Source organism: Tasmannia lanceolata, unplaced genomic scaffold, assembly GCF_043159265.1.
Source record: "Tasmannia lanceolata isolate RefF3 unplaced genomic scaffold, GAP_Taslan_0.1 ptg000012l, whole genome shotgun sequence".
NCBI classification, from domain to species: domain Eukaryota; kingdom Viridiplantae; phylum Streptophyta; class Magnoliopsida; order Canellales; family Winteraceae; genus Tasmannia; species Tasmannia lanceolata.
Genome location: NW_027518689.1, coordinates 50,094,462 through 50,119,580, shown reverse-complemented (window position 1 = coordinate 50,119,580; position 25,119 = coordinate 50,094,462). Strand labels below are relative to the sequence as shown.

Below are 25,119 nucleotides of genomic sequence, written 5' to 3'. Positions count from 1 at the left end.
CTTTCTTTACAGCAGCCTTCTTTTCTTTTAACATAGATGTGGGTTTTTGCAGGATTTGAAATATGAGATTTGGGCATGGAAAAATCGTGGAATTGAAATGGGTAATGTATAGATTACTTTATTTATGTATTTATTTTTTTCCTTTTTGCATCTTGCTTCCTTGGTTTGCAGAAACCCTATATTCATTTTAACGTAGATGTGGGTTTTGCAGGTTTTAGAGCGTGAGATTGGGGGTGGAAAAATCGTGGAAGTGAAATGGGTTTTGAAAAATAAACAGAGAGGGTTTCATCGCATACACGGTTTGGGGGTGAAATTCCATGGTTTCCAAAAAGTTTGATGAAGAAGTTGCTATGGGATTTCAAGTAATTAAAAATCAACATACCTCTCGGTTGCGGTGAATGGCGAAGATGAAGAAGCAAGATGGGTTTCCCGGCCAAGAACCGTCCGAGCCTCTCTCTTTCTTCCTCTCTCACTGTACTCCTTCTCCTTTTCTTTTCTTGTTTTTGTCTATCATATGACCCTAATTACTTCCCTTAATTATGTATATTGAATGACTTTTTGAACGTTAGATAAATTTTATAGCAAGACTCACCATAACATTGGATTTTAAAAAAATAAAATTAAAAGAAAGATTTTCAATTGAGTTCACACTCCTTAAGGAAAGTGCATGTGTTTTTCCCACGGAAAACGGTGGACTCTCCACTTGCTACGATAATCTTGACTCTAAATTTTTGATTCAATGGTTTAGAATTTACAGTTTTAAAAATAACTTTATAGATTTAACGAGGGTAGTCGTTACATTCTACCCCCCTTAAAAAGAATTTCGTCCTCGAAATTCCTCTCTCAATTCTTTGACGAGGATAATTACATCAAGGGTTACACAACAAATCTTGATATGGTACTACCTAACAATGATTTCAAACATAAACAGTATCACTAAATAACTAAAGGCGTACCTCCAAATAACTCTGGAAATTTTTTCTGGATATTGGATTCTCGCTCCCAAGTAGCCTCCTCGACGCCATGGTGACGCCAAAGTACTCTGACAAGGGGAATCGACTTGTTCCGCAAAACTCTTTCCTTGCGCTCCAGAATGCGCACAGGTCCTTCCAAAAAAGGCCAATCACCCTGAAGCTCCACCTCGTCCTCCTCTAGCACATGAGAAGAGTCGGGATGATATAGACGGAGCATGGATACATGAAATACGTTATGCATCCGATCAAGGTTTGGAGGTAATTCCAACTCATGAGCTCGAGATCCAACTCGCTTAGAGATGCGATAAGGCCCGATGTAACGAGGGCTCAACTTACCCTTCCTGCCGAACCGCATAACCGCTTTGAATGGCGAGATTTTAACAAAAACCATATCTCCCTCAGCGAACTCGAGCTCTCTACGCCGCTGATCGGCATAGCTCTTCTGCCTACTCTGAGCTGCCTTTAACCTCTCTCTGATCAAGGTTACTTTCTCAGAAGTTTCTTCCACCAATTTCGGCCCAAGCAACTGCCTCTCACCAACTTCAACCCAACACAATGGTGACCTGCAAGCACGACCATAAAGAGCCTCGAAGGGAGCCATCTGAATACTCTGCTGATAGCTGTTATTATATGCAAATTCGACTAGGGGCAAGTGTCGCTCCCAGTCTCTCCCAAAATCAAGAATACAGGCTCTCAATAGGTCCTCCACAATTTGGTTAACCCTCTCGGTCTGATCATCCGTCTGAGGATGATAGGCAGTACTAAAATTTAGCTTCGATCCCAAAGCCTCTTGCAACCCACGCCAAAACCCAGAAGTGAACCTGGTGTCCCTGTCTGATACTATAGAAGCAGGTACTCCATGCAATCTGTTAATTTGAGCCACATACACCTCAGCCAACTTGTTCAAAGTCCAAGTATTTTTCATGGAAATAAAATGCGCGGACTTGGTGAGACGATCAACAATCACCCAGATGCTATCACAACCGCTCTTGGTTTTGGGCAAACCCATGATGAAGTCCATAGAAATGCTATCCCACTTCCACATGGGTATCTCCAAAGGTTTTAGAGTGCCTCCAGGTTTCTGATGCTCATTCTTTATTTTCTGACAAGTCAAGCATTTTGAAACATAGCTAGCCACTTCTCTTTTCATTCCGCTCCACCAGAAGTTTCTTTTCAAATCATGATACATCTTGGTGCTACCCGGGTGAATGGTATAGCGAGACTTATGGGCCTCATCCAAGATACTCCTTCTGAGATCTTCTTTAGCTGGCACACATATCCTGCCTTTAAAGTACAAGTAACCGTCTGCCCCAATTGAAAAGTCTGGTCTGGAATCTACCTCTTTCTTCAACCTGACCAACTCTGCATCATCTGCTTGAGCCGCCTTTATCGACTGCAAAAAGTCTGACTGAACTCGAAAATTTGCTAAGACTGATTTTTCACCTACTTTACAAACACCCAATGTCAAATCTCTAAACTGCTCAAGGAGTTTCCACTCTTCCATCATCAAGCATGCAAGTCTAGCACCTCCTTGCCTACTGAGAGCATCGGCAACCACATTGGCTTTACCTGGATGGTAGCTCAATGTAAAATCGTAGTCCTTTAAGAACTCAAGCCACCTCCTCTGGCGCATATTTAATTCTTTCTGATCAAACAGGTATTTGAGACTTTTGTGGTCTGTAAAAACCTCAAACTTCACACCATACAAATAATGACGCCAGATCCTGAGCGCAAAAACCACCGCTGCCAATTCTAAGTCATGGGTGGGGTAGTTCACCTCATGCCGCTTCAACTGCCGTGAGCCATATGCAATCACCTTCCCATCCTGCATAATTACACAACCTAACCCCTTTATGGAAGCATCGCTATAAATAACAAAATCCACTCCTTCAGAAGGGAGGACAAGTACAGGCGACGAAGTCAACCTCTTCTTCAATTCCTGGAAACTGAGCTCACACTCCTCCGCCCAAATAAACTCGACATTCTTTCTAGTCAACTTGGTCAGAGGACCAGCCAATGTAGAAAACCCCTCAACAAATTTTCGGTAATAACCGGCTAGCCTCAAGAAACTCCTGACCTCAGTTGCGTTAGTAGGCTGTTTCCACTGCAATACTACCTTTACCTTAACTGGGTCAACTGAGATGCCCTCCTTAGAGACCACGTGACCTAGGAATGCCACGTTCTCTAACCAAAACTCGCACTTGGAAAACTTGGCAAACAAATGATTCTGCCTCAAGGTTTCAAGTGCTCTCCTCAGATGCTCTGCATGATTGTAAGCCCAATGGTTTTTACCTTGGCATTCCCATCTTGTTTTGATGATTCCAATACACAAGTGATCATTTATCACTAATGTGTTTGTTTGTCTAAGTTGTAGATCTTGATAAAGTAAGATCAAGGATGCTTGGATTGAAGGCCAAGAAGCCCACATTGGACCACTAATTGGAAGGCCAAAGTCATCAAGCAAGAAGTCATGAAGACTTGAAGACATGAAGAAATTAATATTGAAGACCATTTTTTTGTCTTTTAGAATGTAATTGATCCAAACCTAGATTAGGTTCTTAGAGGCATAATTAAGTTAAATCTCACACACCCTAAATAGACAAGTGATTGTATTTGTGGAGTTCCAACACCTTGGAACCCTCATAGCAATCCCATCTTGGTTGAGAACTGGAAGCCCAAAAACAGAATTGAAAATCTGCTCTGCATAGGCTTCTCGGAACTCCGAGAGGTTTTCTCGGAACTCCGAGAATTCTCGGAACTCCGAGAAATGGTCCAGTAGATTTTTTCCAATTTCTGTATGGCTTCTCAGAACTCCGAGATTTTTTCTCGGAACTCCGAGAATTCTCGGAACTCCGAGAACACTCCAACGGTCTGAAAAAGAGCCGTTTGGAATTTTGCTGTAATTACCTCAATGCCATTGAACGGTCATATTTTGGTTTTCCTATAAATATGAGTGTTCTAAAAATACAAACTATCAATCCTAACACTCTTAAACTTCATTTGAATACCCAAGAGTGAATCAAGCTTCAATTGTGCCTCTCATCACCAACTCTAGGATTTGGATCATAGGCTCTCAATTGTACATCTTTTGTAACCCTTGTGAAGGGATCTTTTAGTTCTTTCTTTCATCTTTCAAGATTTGTATTCGGGCGAGTATTCGGAGAAGCGGAGCCCTTTTTTCTCCGTGGTGAGGATTGCCACCAAGGTTAAAGCAATTGTAATTGGCACCGATCTTCGCCAAGGTTAAGAAGATCAAATAGTGAAGCCATCAACGGGTTTGGTTGGTGGAGTTGAGTAGGCCTCGAGTTTGAGGACCGAACCACTTTAAATCTCGGGTGCACTCTTTCTATCTCTTTGCTCTTTCATTTGCATTGCACCATTAGATTTAACTTGTACGCTTAAAATATTGTTTTTGATCTCTTAATCGGTTTAAGTTTTTTCAAATTGGTAAATTCTAGTTTTCTTAAACAACAATATTCTCCCTCCTCATAGTTGCCATTTCTAAGACTACTTGGGACCCCCTATATCGGATTTTCACTTGGTATCAGAGCGTTGGCTCTTAAAAGATTTTAAAATTTTTGTAAAAGTTATTTCAAAATCTAACTAGGGAAAGATTTTATTTGGCAACTTCTAATTGTGAAATGGCACACTAAATTGGAACCGGACTTCCGGAAGGCCATTCCACAACTAGACCTCCTTTCTTCAATGGGTCAAACTATGGACATTGGAAAACAAGGATGCGCATCTATCTTCTTTCGATAGATGTGGAACTTTGGTACATTGTTGAAAATGGATACAATGTACCTTCCAATCCTTTTGAAGAATGGAATGTGGTAGAGAAAAGGCAAGCAAATTTGAACTACAAAGCAATAAATTCCTTGTTTTGTGCCTTAGCTACCGAGGAGTTTAATAGAGTTGCTCTTTTTGATTCCGCCAAGACTATTTGGGATACCCTTGCAACTACCCATGAGGGAACATCACAAGTCAAGGATTCCAAAATAAACTTGTTAAAGAGCAAGTATGAAATGTTTAGAATGAGTCCAAACGAGAGTATTTCGGAAATGTATACTCATTTTTCTATTATTTCTAACGAACTAGCTAATCTTGGTAAATCTTATCCTAACGACGAGCTTGTGAGTAAGTTACTTAGGTCTCTTCCTCCCCATTGGGATCCAAAGGTGACCGCGATTCAAGAGTCAAAAAATCTCAAGACGCTAACCATAGAGGAGCTTGTAGGATCTCTCATCACCCATGAGATGCTCCTTACTAGCCGACAAGAGGAAAAGAAGCCAAAGGAGAAGGAGAGGGAATTTAGATCCCTAGCACTCAAGGCTTCCAAGGAAGACTCATCAAGTGAAGCGGATAGTGACGAAGAAGAAGCTTTACGAAGATTCAAGAGCTTGTGGAGAAAGAAGCATAAGAAAGATAAGAAGAAGAAAGAGGAAAGTGATGTTGAAAGAGCCTTAAGATGCTTCAATTGCAAGAAGATTGGACACAAAAGACCGGATTGTCCACTTCTAAAATCTACTTCCTCTAAGTACAAGGGTAAGAAGGATTGGAAGAAGCATAAGGCTCTTGCCGCCGGTTGGGATGCGTTAAGCACATCGGGCAAAAGCTCAAGTGAAGGGGAAGAAAATAAAAAAGATGATCTTTGCTTCATGACAATCACCCATGAAGTTGAGGTAAACTCTAACCCCTCATATTCTTCATCTAGTAGTAAAAGTGATAGTATACCTTATGATGAATTATGTGAAACCTTGCATACCCAAATTTCCAAAAACAAAGTTCTTAAAAAATCCATTTTAAAGTTAGAAAAAGAACTTGAATTTTTGAAAAGTGATTTATCTTCTTCCATATCTCAAGAACAAGTTACACTTGAAAATCATAAACTTGAGATTAATACCCTTAAGGGTAGCTTGGATGAGAAAACTTGCCAACTTTTAAAATTACAAAATATGGCAAGCTCCTCCAACTCTTATGAAGATGAAAGAAATGAGCTTTTAGTTCAAACATCCGATCTTCATAATGAAAATGAAAGACTTAGATTATGTTTACATGGATTTCTAAATGGAAATAAAATAATTGACATAATCCTAAGTAAAACTAGTCTTAGACCTCAACATGCTTATCATGATAAGACTAGTGTATCTAACCCTCTTGTTAGATGCCATTTTTGTGGAATGAATGGTCATTACCAATTCCAATGTGCATCTAAGAGTAGGGCTAGATGTGGGACCAAGAAATCTTGGGTTCCCAAAACCCCCATATGATGATATTCATATTGTGTAGATTAGGGGTTTTTTTGAACTTAAAATTGAATATATTTCATTTGTATGTTTTGTTTGATAACCCCTCTTGTATTGTAAAATTATTTTAACTAGGGGGAGTTAAAATTGAATTTTTCTTTAAAAAAGGGGGAGCTTTAAAATTGTAAATTTTAATCCCTTGTTTTTCTTACCCCTTCTTTTTGTTGATGACAAAGGGGGAGAAGAATCTAGAGCAATGTCTCTAGTGTAAGAAAAATGTGAAAAGAATATATGCTTTCATTTGTAAATCTCTTGTGCTTGTCATCATCAAAAAGGGGGAGATTGTAAGCCCAATGGTTTTTACCTTGGCATTCCCATCTTGTTTTGATGATTCCAATACACAAGTGATCATTTATCACTAATGTGTTTGTTTGTCTAAGTTGTAGATCTTGATAAAGTAAGATCAAGGATGCTTGGATTGAAGGCCAAGAAGCCCACATTGGACCACTAATTGGAAGGCCAAAGTCATCAAGCAAGAAGTCATGAAGACTTGAAGACATGAAGAAATTAATATTGAAGACCATTTTTTTGTCTTTTAGAATGTAATTGATCCAAACCTAGATTAGGTTCTTAGAGGCATAATTAAGTTAAATCTCACACACCCTAAATAGACAAGTGATTGTATTTGTGGAGTTCCAACACCTTGGAACCCTCATAGCAATCCCATCTTGGTTGAGAACTGGAAGCCCAAAAACAGAATTGAAAATCTGCTCTGCATAGGCTTCTCGGAACTCCGAGAGGTTTTCTCGGAACTCCGAGAATTCTCGGAACTCCGAGAATTATTCTCGGAACTCCGAGAAATGGTCCAGTAGATTTTTTCCAATTTCTGTATGGCTTCTCGGAACTCCGAGAATTCTCGGAACTCCGAGAACACTCCAACGGTCTGAAAAAGAGCCGTTTGGAATTTTGCTGTAATTACCTCAATGCCATTGAACGGTCATATTTTGGTTTTCCTATAAATATGAGTGTTCTAAAAATACAAACTATCAATCCTAACACTCTTAAACTTCATTTGAATACCCAAGAGTGAATCAAGCTTCAATTGTGCCTCTCATCACCAACTCTAGGATTTGGATCATAGGCTCTCAATTGTACATCTTTTGTAACCCTTGTGAAGGGATCTTTTAGTTCTTTCTTTCATCTTTCAAGATTTGTATTCGGGCGAGTATTCGGAGAAGCGGAGCCCTTTTTTCTCCGTGGTGAGGATTGCCACCAAGGTTAAAGCAATTGTAATTGGCACCGATCTTCGCCAAGGTTAAGAAGATCAAATAGTGAAGCCATCAACGGGTTTGGTTGGTGGAGTGGAGTAGGCCTCGAGTTTGAGGACCGAACCACTTTAAATCTCGGGTGCACTCTTTCTATCTCTTTGCTCTTTCATTTGCATTGCACCATTAGATTTAACTTGTACGCTTAAAATATTGTTTTTGATCTCTTAATCGGTTTAAGTTTTTTCAAATTGGTAAATTCTAGTTTTCTTAAACAACAATATTCTCCCTCCTCATAGTTGCCATTTCTAAGACTACTTGGGACCCCCTATATCGGATTTTCAATGATCTTCCTTGGACTTAGAATAAATGAGTATATCATCAATAAATACTACAATGAACTGATCTAAGAAGGGTTTGAAGATCCTGTTCATTACATTCATAAAGATGGCTGGAGCATTAGTCAGCCCAAATGGCATTACCACGAATTCAAAATGACAATATCGGGTCCTGAAAGCTGTCTTGGATATGTCCTCATCTCTGACACGAAGCTGATGATACCCTGATCTGAGGTCAATCTTAGAAAAGTGACAAGCTCCCTGCAACTGGTCAAAAAGATCGTCGATCATAGGCAAAGGATAACGATTTTTACAGTAACCTTATTCAGTTGCCGATAATCGATGCACAAACGGAGGCTGCCATCCTTCTTTTTAACAAATAAAACAGGAGCACCCCACGGCGAAGAACTTGGTCTGATGAATCCTTTCTCAAGCAACTCAGACAACTGCTCCTTCAATTCTTTCAACTGGGCAGGGGCCATCTGATAAGGTGCTTTGGAAATGCGTAAGGTCCCTGGCTCGAGGGCAATGGTAAAGTCGATCTCCCTGTGGGGAGGCAACTCCGTGAGATCCTCTGGAAAAACATCAAGGAACTCACTCACCACAGAAATATCAGCTGCTGATAACCCTACACCATCATCCTCTTTCTTCACATACGCCAAGAAACCTTCACATCCTCTACTTAACATTTTCTGAGCCCTTAATGCAGCAATAATTTTAATTTTCCCAGGGTGCTTCACACCCTCAAACATGAACTCTTCCTCTCCGGGTATTCTGAACACCACCACCTTATAAAAACAATCCACACTGGCGTGATAAGATGCCAACCAGTCCATGCCTAAGATGACCTTGAAATCATTCATATTCAACAATACAAGGTCTCCCAAAAGCTCACGGTCCCCAATTTTAATTATACAACCCTTACATATCATGTCAGTAACTACCACATCGCCTACTGGTGTGACCACTCTCAACGGATGTAGTAATGATACAGGAGATAAAGCTAGTTCTCGAACAAAATCAGGTGATATAAATGATAATGTAGAACCAGAATCAAATAAGACATGAACAGATATACCATTAACGAGAAGCTGACCTTCGATAACTGCATCGGATGCTTCAGCGTCGTGCTGACTCAAGGCAAAGACCCGATTGATAGGAGCATGGGGTGCATTTCTTCCTTGGACCGGTATGAGATTTGGGTTTCCCCTACACTGATTTTGCTGCTGCGGCTGAGGTGGAGGTTTAGGAGGAGCCTGATGCTGCTGCTGCTGATATGGTTGCCCGGCATACTGCTGACGCTTCTTCTTAGGGCAATCCCTCTGCTTATGGTTCGGATCCCCACAATTGAAACAGACGTTCATTGATTTCAAGCACTGGCCTGAATGGAATTTTTTGCAAAGAGGGCACAAGGTCTTGGATTGCGAACCACCATCTGTTCTCTGCTTTTTGGGTGGAGGTCCCTGATTCATGCTAACAATTGATTGAGATCTAGCTGCTTGTACCGATTTCTCGCAGTCTTCTGCCACTTCGGCCTTCTCACAGGCCTCTGCCAAGGTCCTGGTACCAAGGTTAACGATACTCACCTTAATGGAAGGGCAAAGACTGCTAACAAATTTCCGAACCCGATCTGCCTCCGTAGCTGCATATCCAGGTGCAAAACGTGACAGCTCTCTGAACTTGGCTCCATACTGAGCCACAGTCAAAGCCCCCTGCTTTAGTTTTGCGAACTGCCCGCCAACTGCCCCGCCAACTGATCTTTTATGCGCTCCGAAAAGAACTGCTCATTGAAGCGAGACTTGAACTGTCCCCAAGTTCCAGACAAGACTGCGGGATAGTTCTGAACCACAGTCCTCCACCAGACACCCGCCTCTCCCTTCAGTAGGAAGGAAGCAAGACGAATCTTCTGAACGCTAGTGCACTCCATCACGGTAAAGATCCCCTCTACCTCTGTAAGCCAATGATCTGCCGCTAAGGAGTCACCTGAACCAGTAAACTCAGATGGATGGTAGTCTCGGAACTGACGGTGAACCTGAGAGGCATCCTCACGAGGCCTCGACTCCTGACGAGCCCCGAGATTGGCTGCGATGGCCTGAAGGGCGGTCTGATTAGCTATCTGATTTTGTCTAAGAATCTCTGCCAGCATTTGCAGACCATCCTGATTTTGGGGTTGAGCTGGGTCAGGTCCATCCTGGCCATGCGCACCGGGCTGAGCTGGTTCATGTCCATCATTATTAGGGACATTAGCCTGGTTAGCAGCTCCCCTCCTCTGATACATCTGCAAAATGAACAATACATAGTCATATGTATATATATCAATGACATAATCTTTTTATTGCTAGGAAGTACCATACTAATAGAAGACTTTGTTTGCCATTGATTGAGTAGTATTAAAATTTAGTACTGTGTCTTCCCTTTAAGGGTATAGAAATCAGAGTGCATATATTTTGGTCGGCAAGTCTTAATTGTCTACCCCAATCCTATAACCTACCCACACTCACGTAGTCCAGGTCTTTCACAAAAACCCAGAGCTCTGATACCACAACTGTAACGATCCGATTCCGTCAAGTCGCTACGAGCAAAAGAACAACGCAAAAATCATGGAAATATTTTATTTTTTTTATAATCAGCAACCACGACAAAATCTTATTCCAAATTAAATATGTCTTACCATAACAATTTCAATACTCATACTTCAAAAGAAAAGTAAAGTTTTAAATCACCAAAGTCCAAACTAAAGAAAGTCTTGACAAAATAAAAATAGCAAATGACACAAGACGTCAAAGTGCAAAAATCCCAGAAGCGAACTCTCTGATCACACAGTCCCTTCTCCCATGGTTCCTTCATTTGCAAATGCTCCGCCATCTAATGCCTCAACCCCTGTGGTGGAGGAAACAACGTTAGAGCAGAGTCCTCCAGAGACCGAGCAGAGTAAGAGAGACAATATAAACAGTGCATACAATGTAATCCAAATCCTTAACAATATCTAGAAACAATAATAAAGACTGAATTGAATTACACTACACATAGCAACATAAATAAAAAGAGTGACAATGATTCAAGTTTATACTATGTATGCAATGATTATGTAAATTGAGACAGCACATTCCCCAGGTACATCCGGCTTTTCCTCAGTTTACTTTACTGTCAGTTCTTTTCTGACTTTCTCATTTTTACCGGTGTCCTTGCCGTACGACTACCCACTACCCCTGTCTAAAGGTAGTGGCGTTATGGACTCGGATTTCGGTCTCGCATTTAATGCCGAGCCGTTTCGGAGATACTATCCCTTTGGATGGTTTGCCAACGAAAGGCTGTACACGCTTCTCGCGTTGGCCTTTGGACCTTAGGTCCCAGGATGATACCACCACACCCTTAACTTTCCCCTTCACTCTCCCCCATGTATGATATGCAATTAGGGATTTTTAAATACATTACCTCTGTCTTCTTTCCTGCATTCTTTCACATAAGGTTTAGAATAATTTATTTTTCATTTCATTTCATTCTAGGTAAGCAAGTATAATTAAACTAAGCAGGTATTAATAAGACAAAATTATAAAACAGAACTACATTGCATATAACAAATTTATATTGGAAACCATTACAAAGCAAGGTCTAGCTGTCACCTGCCTTTTTAAACCTGGAGATGAGTGAGATTAAGATGAGCCCCTTTTAGTGGGAGAAGGAAGTAGCAGGCCTGTAGATCAATTATTTAAAAACATATTATGTACATCACTGATGAGATACTAACCGTACACAAAATTTGTACTAAGAGGACTACTAGCGTAGAACTGATTTATTGAAAATTATACAAGAAAAATAATTTTGTAGGATCTATTAGGAACTGATAAAACCGTGCATTACAACTTTTTGGGAAATTAAAAGTGCCTTATATATGTTTCATTTGTGACCAAAAAATACAAAAATGCTGGAACAGACGTATGTCTTTAGAAAAAATGAATAATTAAAAAGGGTGTCTCAAGGTAAAAACGAGGGGCATAAGCATGTACATATTACGTTATTTATTTCCCCCCTTTTTGTCTCTTGTTTTCTTTCTTTACAGCAGCCTTCTTTTCTTTTAACATAGATGTGGGTTTTTGCAGGTTTTGAAATATGAGATTTGGGCATGGAAAAATCATGGAATTGAAATGGGTAATGTATAGATTACTTTATTTATGTATTTATTTTTTTTCTTTTTGCATCTTGCTTCCTTGGTTTGTAGAAACCCTATATTCATTTTTAACGTAGATGTGGGTTTTGCAGGTTTTGGAGCCTGAGATTGGGCGTGGAAAAATCGTGGAAGTGAAATGGGTTTTGAAGAATAAACAGAGAGGGTTTCATCGCATACACGGTTTGGGGGTGAAATTCCATGGTTTCCAAAAAGTTTGATGAAGAAATTGCTATGGGATTTCAAGTAATTAAAAATCAACATACCTCTCAGCTGCGGTGAATGGCGAAGATGAAGAAGCAAGATGGGTTTCCCGGCCAAGAACCGTCCGAGCCTCTCTCTTTCTTCCTCTCTCACTATACTCCTTCCCCTTTTCTTTCCTTGTTTTTGTTTTTGATCTTAACAATACGGTGGTGTAAATGATTTGGTGGAATTTTTAAGATTTTCAAAGCAAGGATGGTGTTCCCCCAAAATAAATACGATCCATAAAGAAATCTTCCGTTTTGCCCATTCTTCTCTGAAATTTTGAGATCGTGATTTCCCTCTTTAAAATTTCCAACCGTTTTTCCTTTTTAACGTTACTAGCCTTCTTAATTTAGCCATCAAATGACCCTAATTACTTCCCTTAATTATGTATATTGAATGACTTTTTGAACGTTAGATAAATTTTACAGCAAGACCCACCATAACATTGGATTTTAAAAAAGAAAAGAAAAGAAAGATTTTCAATTGAGTTCACACTCCTTAAGGAAAGTGCACGCATTTTTCCCACAAGAGGGAAAACGATGGACTCTCCACTTGCTACGATAATCTCGACTCTAAATTTTTGATTCAATGGTTTAGAATTTACAGTTTTAAAAATAACTTTATAGATTTAACGAGGGTAGTCGTTACACTAATTTTCATGCAATAAATTGCCAATTTGGACACTCCACTGTTTTGATGTCTACACAAACAGAACTTGTTTCTTTTTATGCCAAAAGCTCCTGATTTTTAGACACTACCATATTTTGATAACCGCACAAACTCCACTTGTCTTTTCTTATTAAGTACAATTATAAAAAATATGGTTGTGTAGATATCTTTTCCTAGACCAGTTTAACATAAAAAATTACCCAATTGACAGACACATAACTCACTCGAATATAAATTTTAAACAAAGGGGATAAAGAGCCCTAGAAAGGGATGGTTAGGTACAAGTCTTAATTGTGTGTGCACGTCGTTTAAAGTATGACTAGAGAACTCATATGTATTTTGTATTACAACTTTGGTTGAGAACCATAACAAGACCTAGGGGATCCTTCAATCTTCCATATCACAGATAACAGATAGACAAGGCAGGTGACAGTTCTCTATTTTAGTGTTTCAAATAATTATTGATTTTAAATGTGTATGATAAGAATTATTTAGCAAGCATGAGGTTATTACCGTCATATGGTTGAACTGCAAAATCATTAAATAATAGTGATTACTTATGTAATGTTTAGTTTCATATCCTGCCATGTTGGTATTACTATAGATTGATGAATTGAAGCATATAAATTATTTAAACGAGTATATGAATAATGGTTGGTAAATAATACCAATATACTGGCAAGAGAATTAAATGCATGAGCATGGGGGATATGGTGGTTTGGGCGGAGGAGGAGTCGTCCAGGAATCATAGAATTCCAAGCCGGCCTTGGGTTTTACGCACCCCCTTGGCGGTAAATGCCTCATCTTAGACTATGATATCAAGAGGCGGAGAGGCCAGTAGGCGCATCGTAAAAAGTCCCCCATGCCCACTACCTTTAGGCAGGGGCAGTGGAGGTAACATGCAATTTGGGAGCCTGAGTACCTTGGGAAAGCTGTCTCATGTTACCCATCTCATAATTAAAGAATTCTAAATTCGCGTTACACATTCATAGCTTAGTTAGAGTTATAATTGTTGGATATGCCATGTGCAGTGTAGTTACGATTAATTTGTGATACATAGTTTCTCCTTTTAATTATTTAGTTGCCATATTCTTGTAGATATCGTTATTAATCTATGCTCACTAATGGTTCAATTATGCACTTTAATATCGTAATTGTTTTTTGTACTTCTTTAGAATACCGAATGACCATGTATAGTTCTATGAACTAATAAAAAAATTACCCTACAGGTTTCGCGACTTTGGACGATAATGAGATGAACACAAATGGGGGCGATTAGATAGATGCGCAGAGCGGTGGAATAAGACTTAGTAGCGTGACGGATGTTGTCATTTATTTTCCTTATTTTCATTTATGTTTGGTTCCTAAGATTTATTTAAGTCATTAGAAAATTTTAAATTATCCCAATTTGGAAGGGATTGAACTTGGATGTGGTGACATTTTATTTGAATTGGAATCATTTTGGTATGTTAGTTAAAGTAGTTAATATGGATATTAATTGTTCTCTTATGGTTTAAAAAAAAATCTTTGTAAATTTACATGTTTTTATGTTCTCTTTGTGGTAACGGCTCGTCATGGTTTTTGGGTTGTTACAAAATTCGGATTGGGTTAGGGTTGAGTCCTTGGCAACCCGACCCCGACTTCCGTCTTCTAATTTTATCATGATTTTCTCAGGATTATGTTTTTCTTTCTTGTATTTTTCTGTTTGGACGTAGATGACCCGATCCCAATCCGAACCCAACCCGACTCAACCTGACCCGATTTGGAGACGGGTTGGGTTAAGGTTGACCATCCTCAATCTGAGGCTTGGGTCGGGTCGGGTTAGGGTTGAGGGAATGCTATCTCAGGTTGTGTTAGGGTTGGCCTCAACCCGACCCGAGTTGCACCCCTACCCATGACACTCTCTAGTGACCAAGAGACGGAACAAGATATTATGGAAGAGGATGAAGCGATTCTCCAGTTGAAGAATAATAAAGAAAATAAAATCTCTATTTGGTGTCTCTAGTGTTGGTATTTTAATACAAAAGTGATATTTGTCTGCATTTTACAAAGTTTGTTTTGTTTACAAAAAGCAGCCACATTAGTTTAGAAAATGAGTTTACCCACTTCCTTCACAAAAGCAAATAGTCACGTATTGAAAAGTAGAGGAAAGGTTCAAGGGCTTATATAGCTTTCTATTGGGGAAAACACGGATACACCGTGGAGGATAAATTTCCCCCTTCCATTTGCGAATCAAGAAACTAGCCACGAACATGAAAACAACAAAGCACAAGAATACCAATCCACCACACAATCAAGAACACACGATTTTAACGTGGAAAGCCCTTTGATGTGAAGGCAAAAACCAAGGGACAAACTCCGAAAGAAATCCGCTAAGGAAAAAAGAATTACAAAGTCTTTCTTCTCAAGTTTTCTAAAAAATAGAGGATTAAATAAGAAATCTTGGAGGAAATACGGGTTACCTCAAATACCCCTTGCAAGAGAATGTTTTCCACCTCAAAGAACCAAGTGTGACATATCTTCTTCTTATTCTCTAAGAATCACTCAAAAAATCCTAGGTTTTATTCCTCTCTTCGTGCTCTATGCAAAGACTTCAAGTTTCAATGGAGATAGGGTTCCAAACCCTCTTTATAATTTTGTCTCAAACAAAACCCTAGATCAACCAACAAGAGAACCCCTTATTTCCCCTTACTATTCTCCACTCTCTCCTCTCTTTCTCCTCTCTCTGTTTTTATTTTTTATTTTTCACTTGAAACCCTCTCTCACAACTCTCTTTTCCTTTAGAGATGTGAGTGAGGTGGGGCCAACTTTATGGGGTTGAACCCCACAACACTTTCCACTTCTCTAGACTTGTGAATGAGAAGAGGAAAAAGGGGGGCCTTCACACATTAGACACCTAGTGGACTCAGTGGGCTTTTGGCTACACCACACATGCGCGCCGCCCAGCCCGCCGCGCGTGTGAACCAAAGTTTTTCCCTTTCCCTATATTTTATTTTTTATTTGGCCTTATCTTTGCCGTTCTCATCCTTACCTTAGTGTTCTCGGTTATTTGAAGAATAACTTCGAAGTTACTGGGTAAATAACGTTGCCGTTATTGGAGTAAATAACTTCGTCGTTAGTTAAGTATATAACGTCGCCATTCTTTGAGTAAAACTTCGCCGTTATTTGAGTAAATAACTTCGCCGTTCTTGAGCGAAGTGACTTTTGGGATACAACTTTTCACTTCGTAACGTCATTTAAATAGCTCTTTTCTTAAAGAGTGCCTTTACTACATTAAAGGGCATGTTGAACTGACATGTTTGGATTATAAAAAGAGAAAGATCTCTGTATTTTAATTACTACGAAAAACAAACACAGAAGCTTTTTTGTTATTTCTTGTTCTCCATTATCTTACTGTAAACAGAGTTATTTTCTTAGAGTAATGCTACAGAGACCAAGAGTACCACCAAGTAGGGGACCGAACAAATGGGTTTGAGCCAAAAATTCACAAGTGACGTGAACATGCCTTATGATTAAGAATAGGGCTGCAACAGGGTCGGGTTTTTCGAAACCCTAACCCAACCCTGGATCCTAAGAATTCTCAACCCAATGCCCGCCCTGATTGGGCCGGGCTGGGCTGGCCCTGATTGACCCTAGTGCAAATACCCTCTTTTGGAAAAATTAGGTACTACAACCCACACCATAGGATGATCCAAACCATCCATTTGATGGTTGTGCCCCAAACAGTAATGGGCATACAATTCTTTTTTGACAAATGCTGGACTACACAGCCACACAGCATATAAAATATCAATTCTTACCGTCCATTTGATGGTTGTGCCCCAAACAGTAATGGGCATACAATTTCTTTTTTGAAAAATGCTAGACTACACAGCCACACAACATATAAAATATCAATTCTTCTTAATCCCACCTAAGAGTCAGACAAATACCACGTCCCAATATCTTACATTATATAATATGGTGTAATTATATGCTGCAGTAGTACAAGTGGCTATCAATGATCCCATTTGAATTAAATTCTATCAATGGAACATTTTATGCCCATTTCTTTTAGTGTTATTTTATTCATCTTGCATCCTTCATCTATTTGTATCTTTGAGCTCATGTACAGTACAAGTTTGGGAGTTTCAATTTAATGTCTTTGTTCTATCATCAAATGCAGTTGCTTTTCAAGGTCAAGTTTTTTTCCCTCAAAGTGATTCAGCTGTGTTCAATATTCATTTCTTAGATAATCAAATATTCATTTCCGGGTTAGGGGTAAAGTGTAAAACAAAATCAGGGCCGGGTCGGGTCAGGGGTAAAGTGTAAACAGGGCCGGGTCGGGTCGGTCAGGGGCAAAGTGTAGACAGGGCCGGGTTAGGTTGGCTCGGGGTATCATCCCTGAACCCGACCGTACCCTGAGTCAGGGACTAAAAAATGCACCCAAACCCGCCCTCAGGGTTGGATTTTCCAACCCTGGCCCTGTTCGGGCTCAGGGAGGGTCAGGGTTCACAGGGCCAAACTTGCACCCCTAATTAAGAAAATCGACAAAAAAGTAATTTTTTATTGTACACATGGCAAATTCTCATTGTTTGTCTCTCCATCGAAGGTACTATCGGTCTCCATTTCATTTTCCTTTTCCTTGTTCTTTTTATTTTGTGTATTTTGTTGGGCAATCAGAGTGTTTGTGTACTTTGAATCTCTTGGATCGTGCAGTTCTTAGAGATCGACGGTGCGTCGGGCTGTTGTATCCTGGGGGTGATTGAGGTCAGTAATCTGCTTCATCGGAATAGGTTTCCGCAGAGGAGAGCGACATCGTCCGTGCCTCATCTCGCCGCATCGAAAGAGGTTTTTCTAACTCATCTGCTTTCTATTTTTACAGAAATCAGGTACGCCATATTTATAATTTGGAGGAAAATCACCAACATCTAGCAGCCTTTTTATTCATTTAAGAACTTCAATCCCTTGAGAATAAAATGATCTAGTCCATGTTGGTGGAAGAAAAAAGCTGTGGAATTGACCAAATCGTCGGTCAATTCCACTTTCGTCTTTATTTTCCAAATGAAATCCTATTTTGGAAGTGTTTTCCTACAAGATTTAAACAAATTAAAAAACATGTTGAAATATTGTATAATTACGCGAGTATCGAATGTGACAGGTCAGTCCTTAAACGGGGATTCAATGGGGGCGCTCTCATGGCTGATTTTTGCAAGGGCTCCCTTCAGTATAGTAGTCCTCTTATAATTATATTCCTGTGGTTGTATTGTTTTGAGGAGGTCTTCCCCACCATTAAATTCTTTAATAAGGGTCTCAAAAGAAAGCACCCAACACTTGCCTCTATTCATCCCTAGCCTCTTTTTTCCATGGCTCCCTCTCCTAATGACCTTCTTCCACCTTAACCTGAAAGACTCATGGTTCAACCATCATGAATTCTTATGAGGAAGCCTTTGTTGTTCTAAACTTCTTACTCTTTACATTCTAGAATTCAGCTATTAACTTCTCGCAATGAGAACCCAATCATCTACTCCACATTCCCTAACAAAAGCATGGTTTCAGGAACATAGCCCTCCTCTCTCATCCTAACCTCCAATTTCCTCAGCAAACCACATATCCTCTCAGATTTTGGGTGTGAAAGATCACCAGACAAGAAACTATTAACTTCATTACCAACCTCAATCAAACTACGCCCCGGAATCCTCTTCAATCCTTTCTCCCTCATCAAACTTCGAACACCGGCCACATTATCCCATTTTCCATCAACAGCATAAATATTAGACATCAACACATAATAACCAGTGTGGTTAGGATCTATCTTGAACAGATTTCTAGCCGCAATTTCTCCCATCTCGACATTGTGGTGAATTCTACAACCACCAAGCAAAGCACCCCAAACATGAGGACCTACCGGAATTGGCATCTGGTTAATAAGCTCCATGGCTCTGTCAAGTTCTCCTTTGCGGCCCAATATATCCACCATTATACTATAATGTTCTGAACCGGGCACGACATTGTAAACACTTGTCATGCTATCGAAAATCTTCTTCCCCTCCTCGATCAAACCAGCATGACTACACGCAGACAATATAGAAACAAATGTAACATGGTTAGGCTCGCGGAAAGATTGAGTCATTAAATTGAAAATTCGAATGGCTTCATCTCCAAGTCCATGGATCCCGTATCCAGCAATCATTGAACTCCAAACCACAACATCTTTATCTCCCATCCTCTCAAAAACCCTAATCGCATTATCTAAGCTACCACACTTCGAATACAAATCTAAAAGTGAAGCACCCACAAAAACATTGTCATCAAAACCACTGCTAACCAAGTAACCATGGAGGCAGAGTGCTTGCTGAAAAATTCCTAATTGTGAACATGCTGTAAGAATCTTCACTAGTGTAACTGCATCGGGTCGGATGCCATCCAATAACATCCTCTGAAATTCTCCTAATGACTCGTTAGCCAGACCGTTTTGAGCATAACCACTTATCAATGCTGCCCAAGAGACGACATCTTTGTTCGGCATTCTATGGAAGAGATTGATCGCATCCTCGGGTGATGAGCACTTCATATACATATCAACTAAAGCTGTAGAAACTGCTAATTCTAATTCAAAACCATTTTGAGCAGCAAACTCGTGTAACCTCCTACCTTCCCGTAAATCACAAGCAGCTCCACACGCCTGCAGAGCACTAACCACAGTAACTGAATTTGGTTTGAACTGTTTTTCCATCATCTCGTTGAATAGCTCCAATGCTTCAATGACCTTCCCATTTTGAGCATAACAAGCAACCATAGAACTCCATGAAATGACGTCTCTATTAGACATTTTCTCAAATAAATTTCGTGCGTTTTTCACAATACCCACTTTGGCATAAAAGTTCAATAGGCAATTAACTAGACATAGATCACAATCAAATCCCATCCTAATTATAAATCCATGACAACATCTTCCAGCCCTAAGATTCCCGGATTGCGTGGAAGCTGAAACCATGCTAACAAGTGTCACTGGATCAGGAATGACGTGTTCCATCATAGACATTTGAGAAAAGAACAACAACGCTTCTTCGGACTTACCATTCTGTTGGAACCCACTAACCATTGAAGTCCACAGAACAACATCTGGTTGAGGAAATTCCACAAACACTTGGTGAGCATCACCCATTTCGCCGCATTTTGAATACATCGCAATTAGAGCCGCACCCACAAACATATCCGTATCAATTTTATAATTCTTCTTCGCGAATCCATGAATCGACTTCCCCATCTCGAATGCTGATAATCCTAATCCAGCGCAGGCCTTGAGCGCGATGGATACTGTGAAATTGTCGGGCTTGTCGCCCGTGGATATCATGGAATGGAAGAGATGGAGAGTGTTTTTCCATTGTTTTTCTTTGCAGTAAGCCCTGAGAATGGCGTTCCAGAGGAAAACACTCCGGTGAGGCGTTTCATCGAACAGTTTACGTGCGAGTTCGATAGAAGCGTATTGGGCATACGAGGATGTTAGTTTGGTGGCAAAGAAGCTGTCTGGGAGGAGACTGTTTTTGAGCAATAGGGAGTGCAGTTGTGCAAGGGATCTCACATTGGTGCAGGCTTCAAAAAATTGGCTAAAGAAGCCTCTGCTTCTCATAAGACACGAAAAGGAACAGGTCTAAAGCTGAATTTCAGCTCCTCCATATCAATACATCTTTCAATATGTAGTTGGGCCATCCAAGGTTACATCTAGTCTCCATCACAAGGTCTGGTTCGGCAAAGGTAATCAAATTACCACCCTTCATTAGGACTAGAAGAGAACCAATCAGTCGCATGCCATACAAAGGAGTCATCAGGTGCTAAGAATTTGTTGCTCACCGCTTTCACTTTTGAGGCCATCAATCAATTAATGTCCGAATAATTTCTCTTTATGAAATGACCTGTCTGCCCCATGCCGTGGGCTCCACACCATCAAAATGTGAGGTGTAAAATGATGGGGCCCACCCTAATTCATAAGTTTGGGTAGGGATGGTGGACTCCACCTTATAATAACATTAGGGGTAAAATGGTGGGCATCAAAACCTCAGGTGTAAAATGGTAGGCCTTTGCGCTCGTGACCTTTCTTTCTTTAGTTCGCATTCCATTTGCTAGTCGGATTGCTTAGGTCTGTTCTGTTGCTTCGTGGAAACGGAAAAGAAAATGGTCATTTTGTTGGTCGTAGAAAGAAAGCGCGAGGAAAGCGCAATATTGACGTGGAATCCGTTTTGGCTTACGTGTCCAACGATTTCCGCCCCTCTAATTCCGACTAAAAGGCTTGGATTCGGTCTCGTTTCCGCGCGCCCCGTCAAAGTCGCGAGAAGTATAAAAGAAAAAATGACACTTTCACAAGAGAGAGAGAGGTCGAAAAAAAAGGACAGCCATTAGTCGCGAGAAGCCCTAACTTCATCTTCTTCCTCTCATCGGCGGAAATTTCCACTGCTCGTGCGCTCGTCCTCGGCAACAAAGAGGTATTCCTCGTTCCTTTCTCCTCTATCCCTCTTTTTTATTTATTTTTTCATGTATATATCTTCATAGATCTTTGTTCTTATGCTTTGATCTTTGTTTTTTGGTGCTTCAATCTTATTTTTTTTCTTTTTTTGGGTTTTGGCTTCAATCTATCGATTTTTTTAGGATTGTTTTGCTTTTGGGGGCTTGGATCCCTCGTGGTTCAGATTTTTTTGTTTTTTTTGTTTCTGTTTTGGGGGCATGATTTTGGGTTATCCTTTGTGGTTTTGCTAATTTTTTTACCCTAAAGCTAGGGTCATCCTTTGTGGTTCTCAGATTTTTGTACCCAAAAGTAGGATTTTTCAGACTTGAGTTTTTCCTAATTTTTTTGGCTGGGGCTTGGACACTACCACATATGTTTTCCTGTTTTTTCCATTCTTAGAAGACATGTTTTATTAGATCCGATTGAAAAATCAGATTTTAGGGTATTGGTATGAAATTTAAAATTAGGGTTTTGCATATGATTTTTATCTTGTTATTGTAATGATGGATGTGGTAGTCAATGTTCTTAGTATTCCTTGTATCTTCTTGTTAATCCATTGGTTTCGTTGCTCCACTTTTATGACACTACTTCTATAGTAGCATTGTTTCATTACATTGTGGTGGAATGTTGAGATATGGGTTTTTGTTGAAATTCTGAGAAGGAAGTTAAGGTCCTTTTTCATGTTAATCATTTCATTTATTTTTGCTCTTCTTTGTCTTACAGGCTGTTGGTGTCCTCATCTGAGCTTCCTTTTCAAGAACTTTTCCATTTTTTGCAAGGTAATCAATGTTCACGCTTAATTTTTTTTCCTTTCATTTCTGTTAGATAAATGTATTTAGGTAGATGTCTTGTATGTGTTTAGATGGATGGGTGGTTTATGGAGGGATGGTTTGCGGATGGATTGTTTATGGAGGGATGGTTTGCGGATGGATTGTTTGTGGAGGGATGGTTTGTGGAGGGATGATTTATTAATTGATTGATGGTTATGGATTGATGGATGGTTTTGGAGGGATGGTTTGTGGATGGATGGATTGTTTATGGAGGGAGGGTTTATGGATGGATGGATTGTATGTGATCATCTTGTTTGTGATTGTGTTTAAGATGCCTTATTTGTGATTGTGTTGTATTTTCCTGTAAAGACTCGGATTTGGGGCAAATTTTTTAGACATGATTTCTTTTTTTCAAAATCCCAAAATCCAAATCGCTTCTCCAAAAAGGAAAACAAAAACTAAACAATTCTATTCTATTAACTGAATATCTATTATATGATATATCTAAATAGTTAATATCAAACAATGAACTGAAATAAAATAATAGCTGAATCCATGATTAAACCTCAATATCTAAAATGAATGAAAACAACTAAACTTCCATCGGGTATGACAACAAGTCACCCTCCAAAAGAAATTCTATGAGTGCTCTCTCCCATCCTAAGTGCCACCCAGACCTGTTCATCGGCAAAGGCTCCTGAATTTTCTCACCTACAAAGTCTGGAAAAAATCTAAGTCAAACAGCAAGCTCATGTGACTGGCTTGGATAATAAAAGTGACAAGAATGAAAATCTGCATTATAAAGATGTTTCTCATGCCATTCACATGTGATAAGGAAAAGCAATAAGAATTATAAGATTTATTGCTAAGGATAAAGAATATCAATAAGCCTGTGAGAATGTCAAGGTAATATACTAAAGATGGCAAATCATGGAATCATATAAGAGAGCGTCAATCATACATAGTACATATAGAAACAGGTAAACTACGAGAAATATCTTATCATCTCGACGAGGTATATGGGTCATATCTTTCTCCTCATAAGTATATACACGATGAAAATCATCACAAACCCGTTGGTAAGTGCCACAAGTAGTTCTATGACCTTCTCGTATTTTAGTACGAGGCCAATATAAAAACATCGTGCATATAGATTATGGCCTAAAATAAAAAGTTCTATCATAGAAAATTCTACGGGGACAATCAGATAATTCAATGGCATGGGTGGAAAAAGAATGCGAATAATCATAGGAAACAAAAATATAATCACAGAAATCATAATTGTAACTAATATTATAAAAGTCAGTCATCACTTGCCTTCGGTTTCTCGAGTGAAAGGAGTCAAAATACCACGCTCTAGGTGTCACTAGGAAGAAAGCCTGTAATCATGACATGTCACATGGGTGTTAATCCAAATATATTTGATGTTTCAAATACTTCTTTCTTTTCTTTGCTCCCCATTAACCTATTTATTTTTTCTAGTATTTTTACTTCCCTAATTTATTCCTATGTCATTCTTTTCATCCTAAAAATCCCTTCTTTTTTCCAATTCTTATGTAACATTTATGATTTAAATTGGTAGGATGTTAGTACTTTAACCCACTAACCATGGCATACACTAGTCCTTCACAGAAGCCTTAATTTAAGCCATATGATTTCTACTTAAAGGATTGTTTTTATTAAGTAGTTACCCAACACATCCATTTAAGTTAAAAAAAACACTTTTCCCCATCGCCCAAATTCAACAATTATTATTTAGCACATATAGGGGCTGTTCTTACAAAAAAAGCCCCAAAACATGATTAAAACACATACTCAATTGCTGTTTTATCTTAAACTAATTCATATAGGTTTTTATTCCATACTTGTACATCCAACACATCCAAAAATAACATTTTTAATAAATCTTCAGCTACTTTTAGGTTCTGATTTTAATAAAAAATCGCGCTTAAATACCTATATATTGTATATATTATATATATACGGAAAAGTATTGCTACTCGGTCTTGTAGCTAAGCTTATCTACTCGGTCAGGTTAAATACAGTGGGGGCCCACATTGTTTGGGTGATCCAAACCATTCATTTAAAAGCCCCTTACCTAGATAGGGTGTCCACAAAAACTCAGATCCATAGGATGATCCTAACCCATCCAACAATGGAGGGAGAATGGGAAAAAAATGGACAGACACAGTTTGTCCACAAATCTGCCCATTTTCCCTCCACTGTTGGATGGGTTAGGATCATCCTATGGGTCTGATTTTTAATGGACACCCTATCTAGGTAAGGGGCTTTCAAATGAATGGTTTGGATCACCCAAACAATGTGGGCCCCCACTGTATTTAACCCGACCGAGTAGATAAGCTTAGCTACAAGACCGAGTAGCAACATTTTTCCGATATATATATATATATATATCACTCATTTCATATAGAATCTTATACATACACTATGTGCTATTTCTACAAAAAGGTACACACAAAACAGCCCATATTTACTACTGTTTTGTGCTGATTTTGTTGGAAAAACCTCCTAAAATATTGCAAAACCCATTATCATGATGTATTCACCATTAAAACCCACTTATTATCACACTAGGTTGAAACCCTAACATATTTTCTTGAAAAACAGTCCCTTTAAGTGCTGATGTTTTTTTAATTAAAATCGTTGGACCTCTTAAAGATTATATGAATAGCCTTAAATCTCGAAAAGAAGTCCCTAACACAATCGATTAGGGTTCCGACAACAAAACCCTAAAGAAAATCCATGAAACCCTCTCTTCTTGATTAGAAAAGTTTCATTTTCATCTTAAATTATAGAAAACCCTAATAATTAAAACAAAATTTCAAGTTTAGGCACTTGATTGAAGAAAAAGAAACAATTCGAGGAAATCCTCCTTTTTTTTTCTTCTATTTACTTCTTCTTTTCTTCTCCTCTCTCTCTCTCTCTCTCTCTCTCTCTCTCGGT

General features: G+C 39.2%; 3 protein-coding genes across 3 annotated transcripts in view; 1 reads left to right on the top strand and 2 right to left on the bottom strand.

Moving 5' to 3' along the window:
* Positions 1–25,119, top strand: part of LOC143887440 (NDR1/HIN1-like protein 13) — a 77,279-nt gene that overhangs the window by 19,985 nt on the left and 32,175 nt on the right. The gene's annotated exons all lie outside the window — the stretch shown is intronic.
* Positions 937–10,101, bottom strand: LOC143888918 (uncharacterized). The gene is made up of 3 exons (XM_077393300.1): positions 9,555–10,101; positions 8,176–9,465; positions 937–3,236 (listed from the first exon to the last, which is right to left on the bottom strand). The coding sequence occupies exons 1-3, from the start codon at positions 10,099–10,101 to the stop codon at positions 937–939; spliced, it is 4,137 nt and encodes a 1,378-aa protein (XP_077249415.1).
* On the bottom strand, positions 18,002–20,767 carry LOC143887439 (Tetratricopeptide repeat (TPR)-like superfamily protein). The gene has a single exon (XM_077391523.1). It carries the CDS (start codon positions 20,513–20,515, stop codon positions 18,407–18,409), a length of 2,109 nt encoding a protein of 702 aa, XP_077247638.1. The 5' UTR covers positions 20,516–20,767; the 3' UTR covers positions 18,002–18,406.

Coding starts and splice junctions, on each gene's coding strand:
- LOC143888918 (XM_077393300.1), bottom strand. CDS start 10,101: ATGTATCAGAGGAGGGGAGCTGCTAACCAGGCTAATGTCCCTAATAAT. Junction 9,466..9,554: donor GGCGGGGCAGTTGGCGGGCA/GTTCGCAAAACT, acceptor CTGGATATGCAG/CTACGGAGGCAGATCGGGTT. Junction 3,237..8,175: donor AAAGAAGGATGGCAGCCTCC/GTTTGTGCATCG, acceptor ACAATCATGCAG/AGCATCTGAGGAGAGCACTT.
- LOC143887439 (XM_077391523.1), bottom strand. CDS start 20,515: ATGAGAAGCAGAGGCTTCTTTAGCCAATTTTTTGAAGCCTGCACCAAT.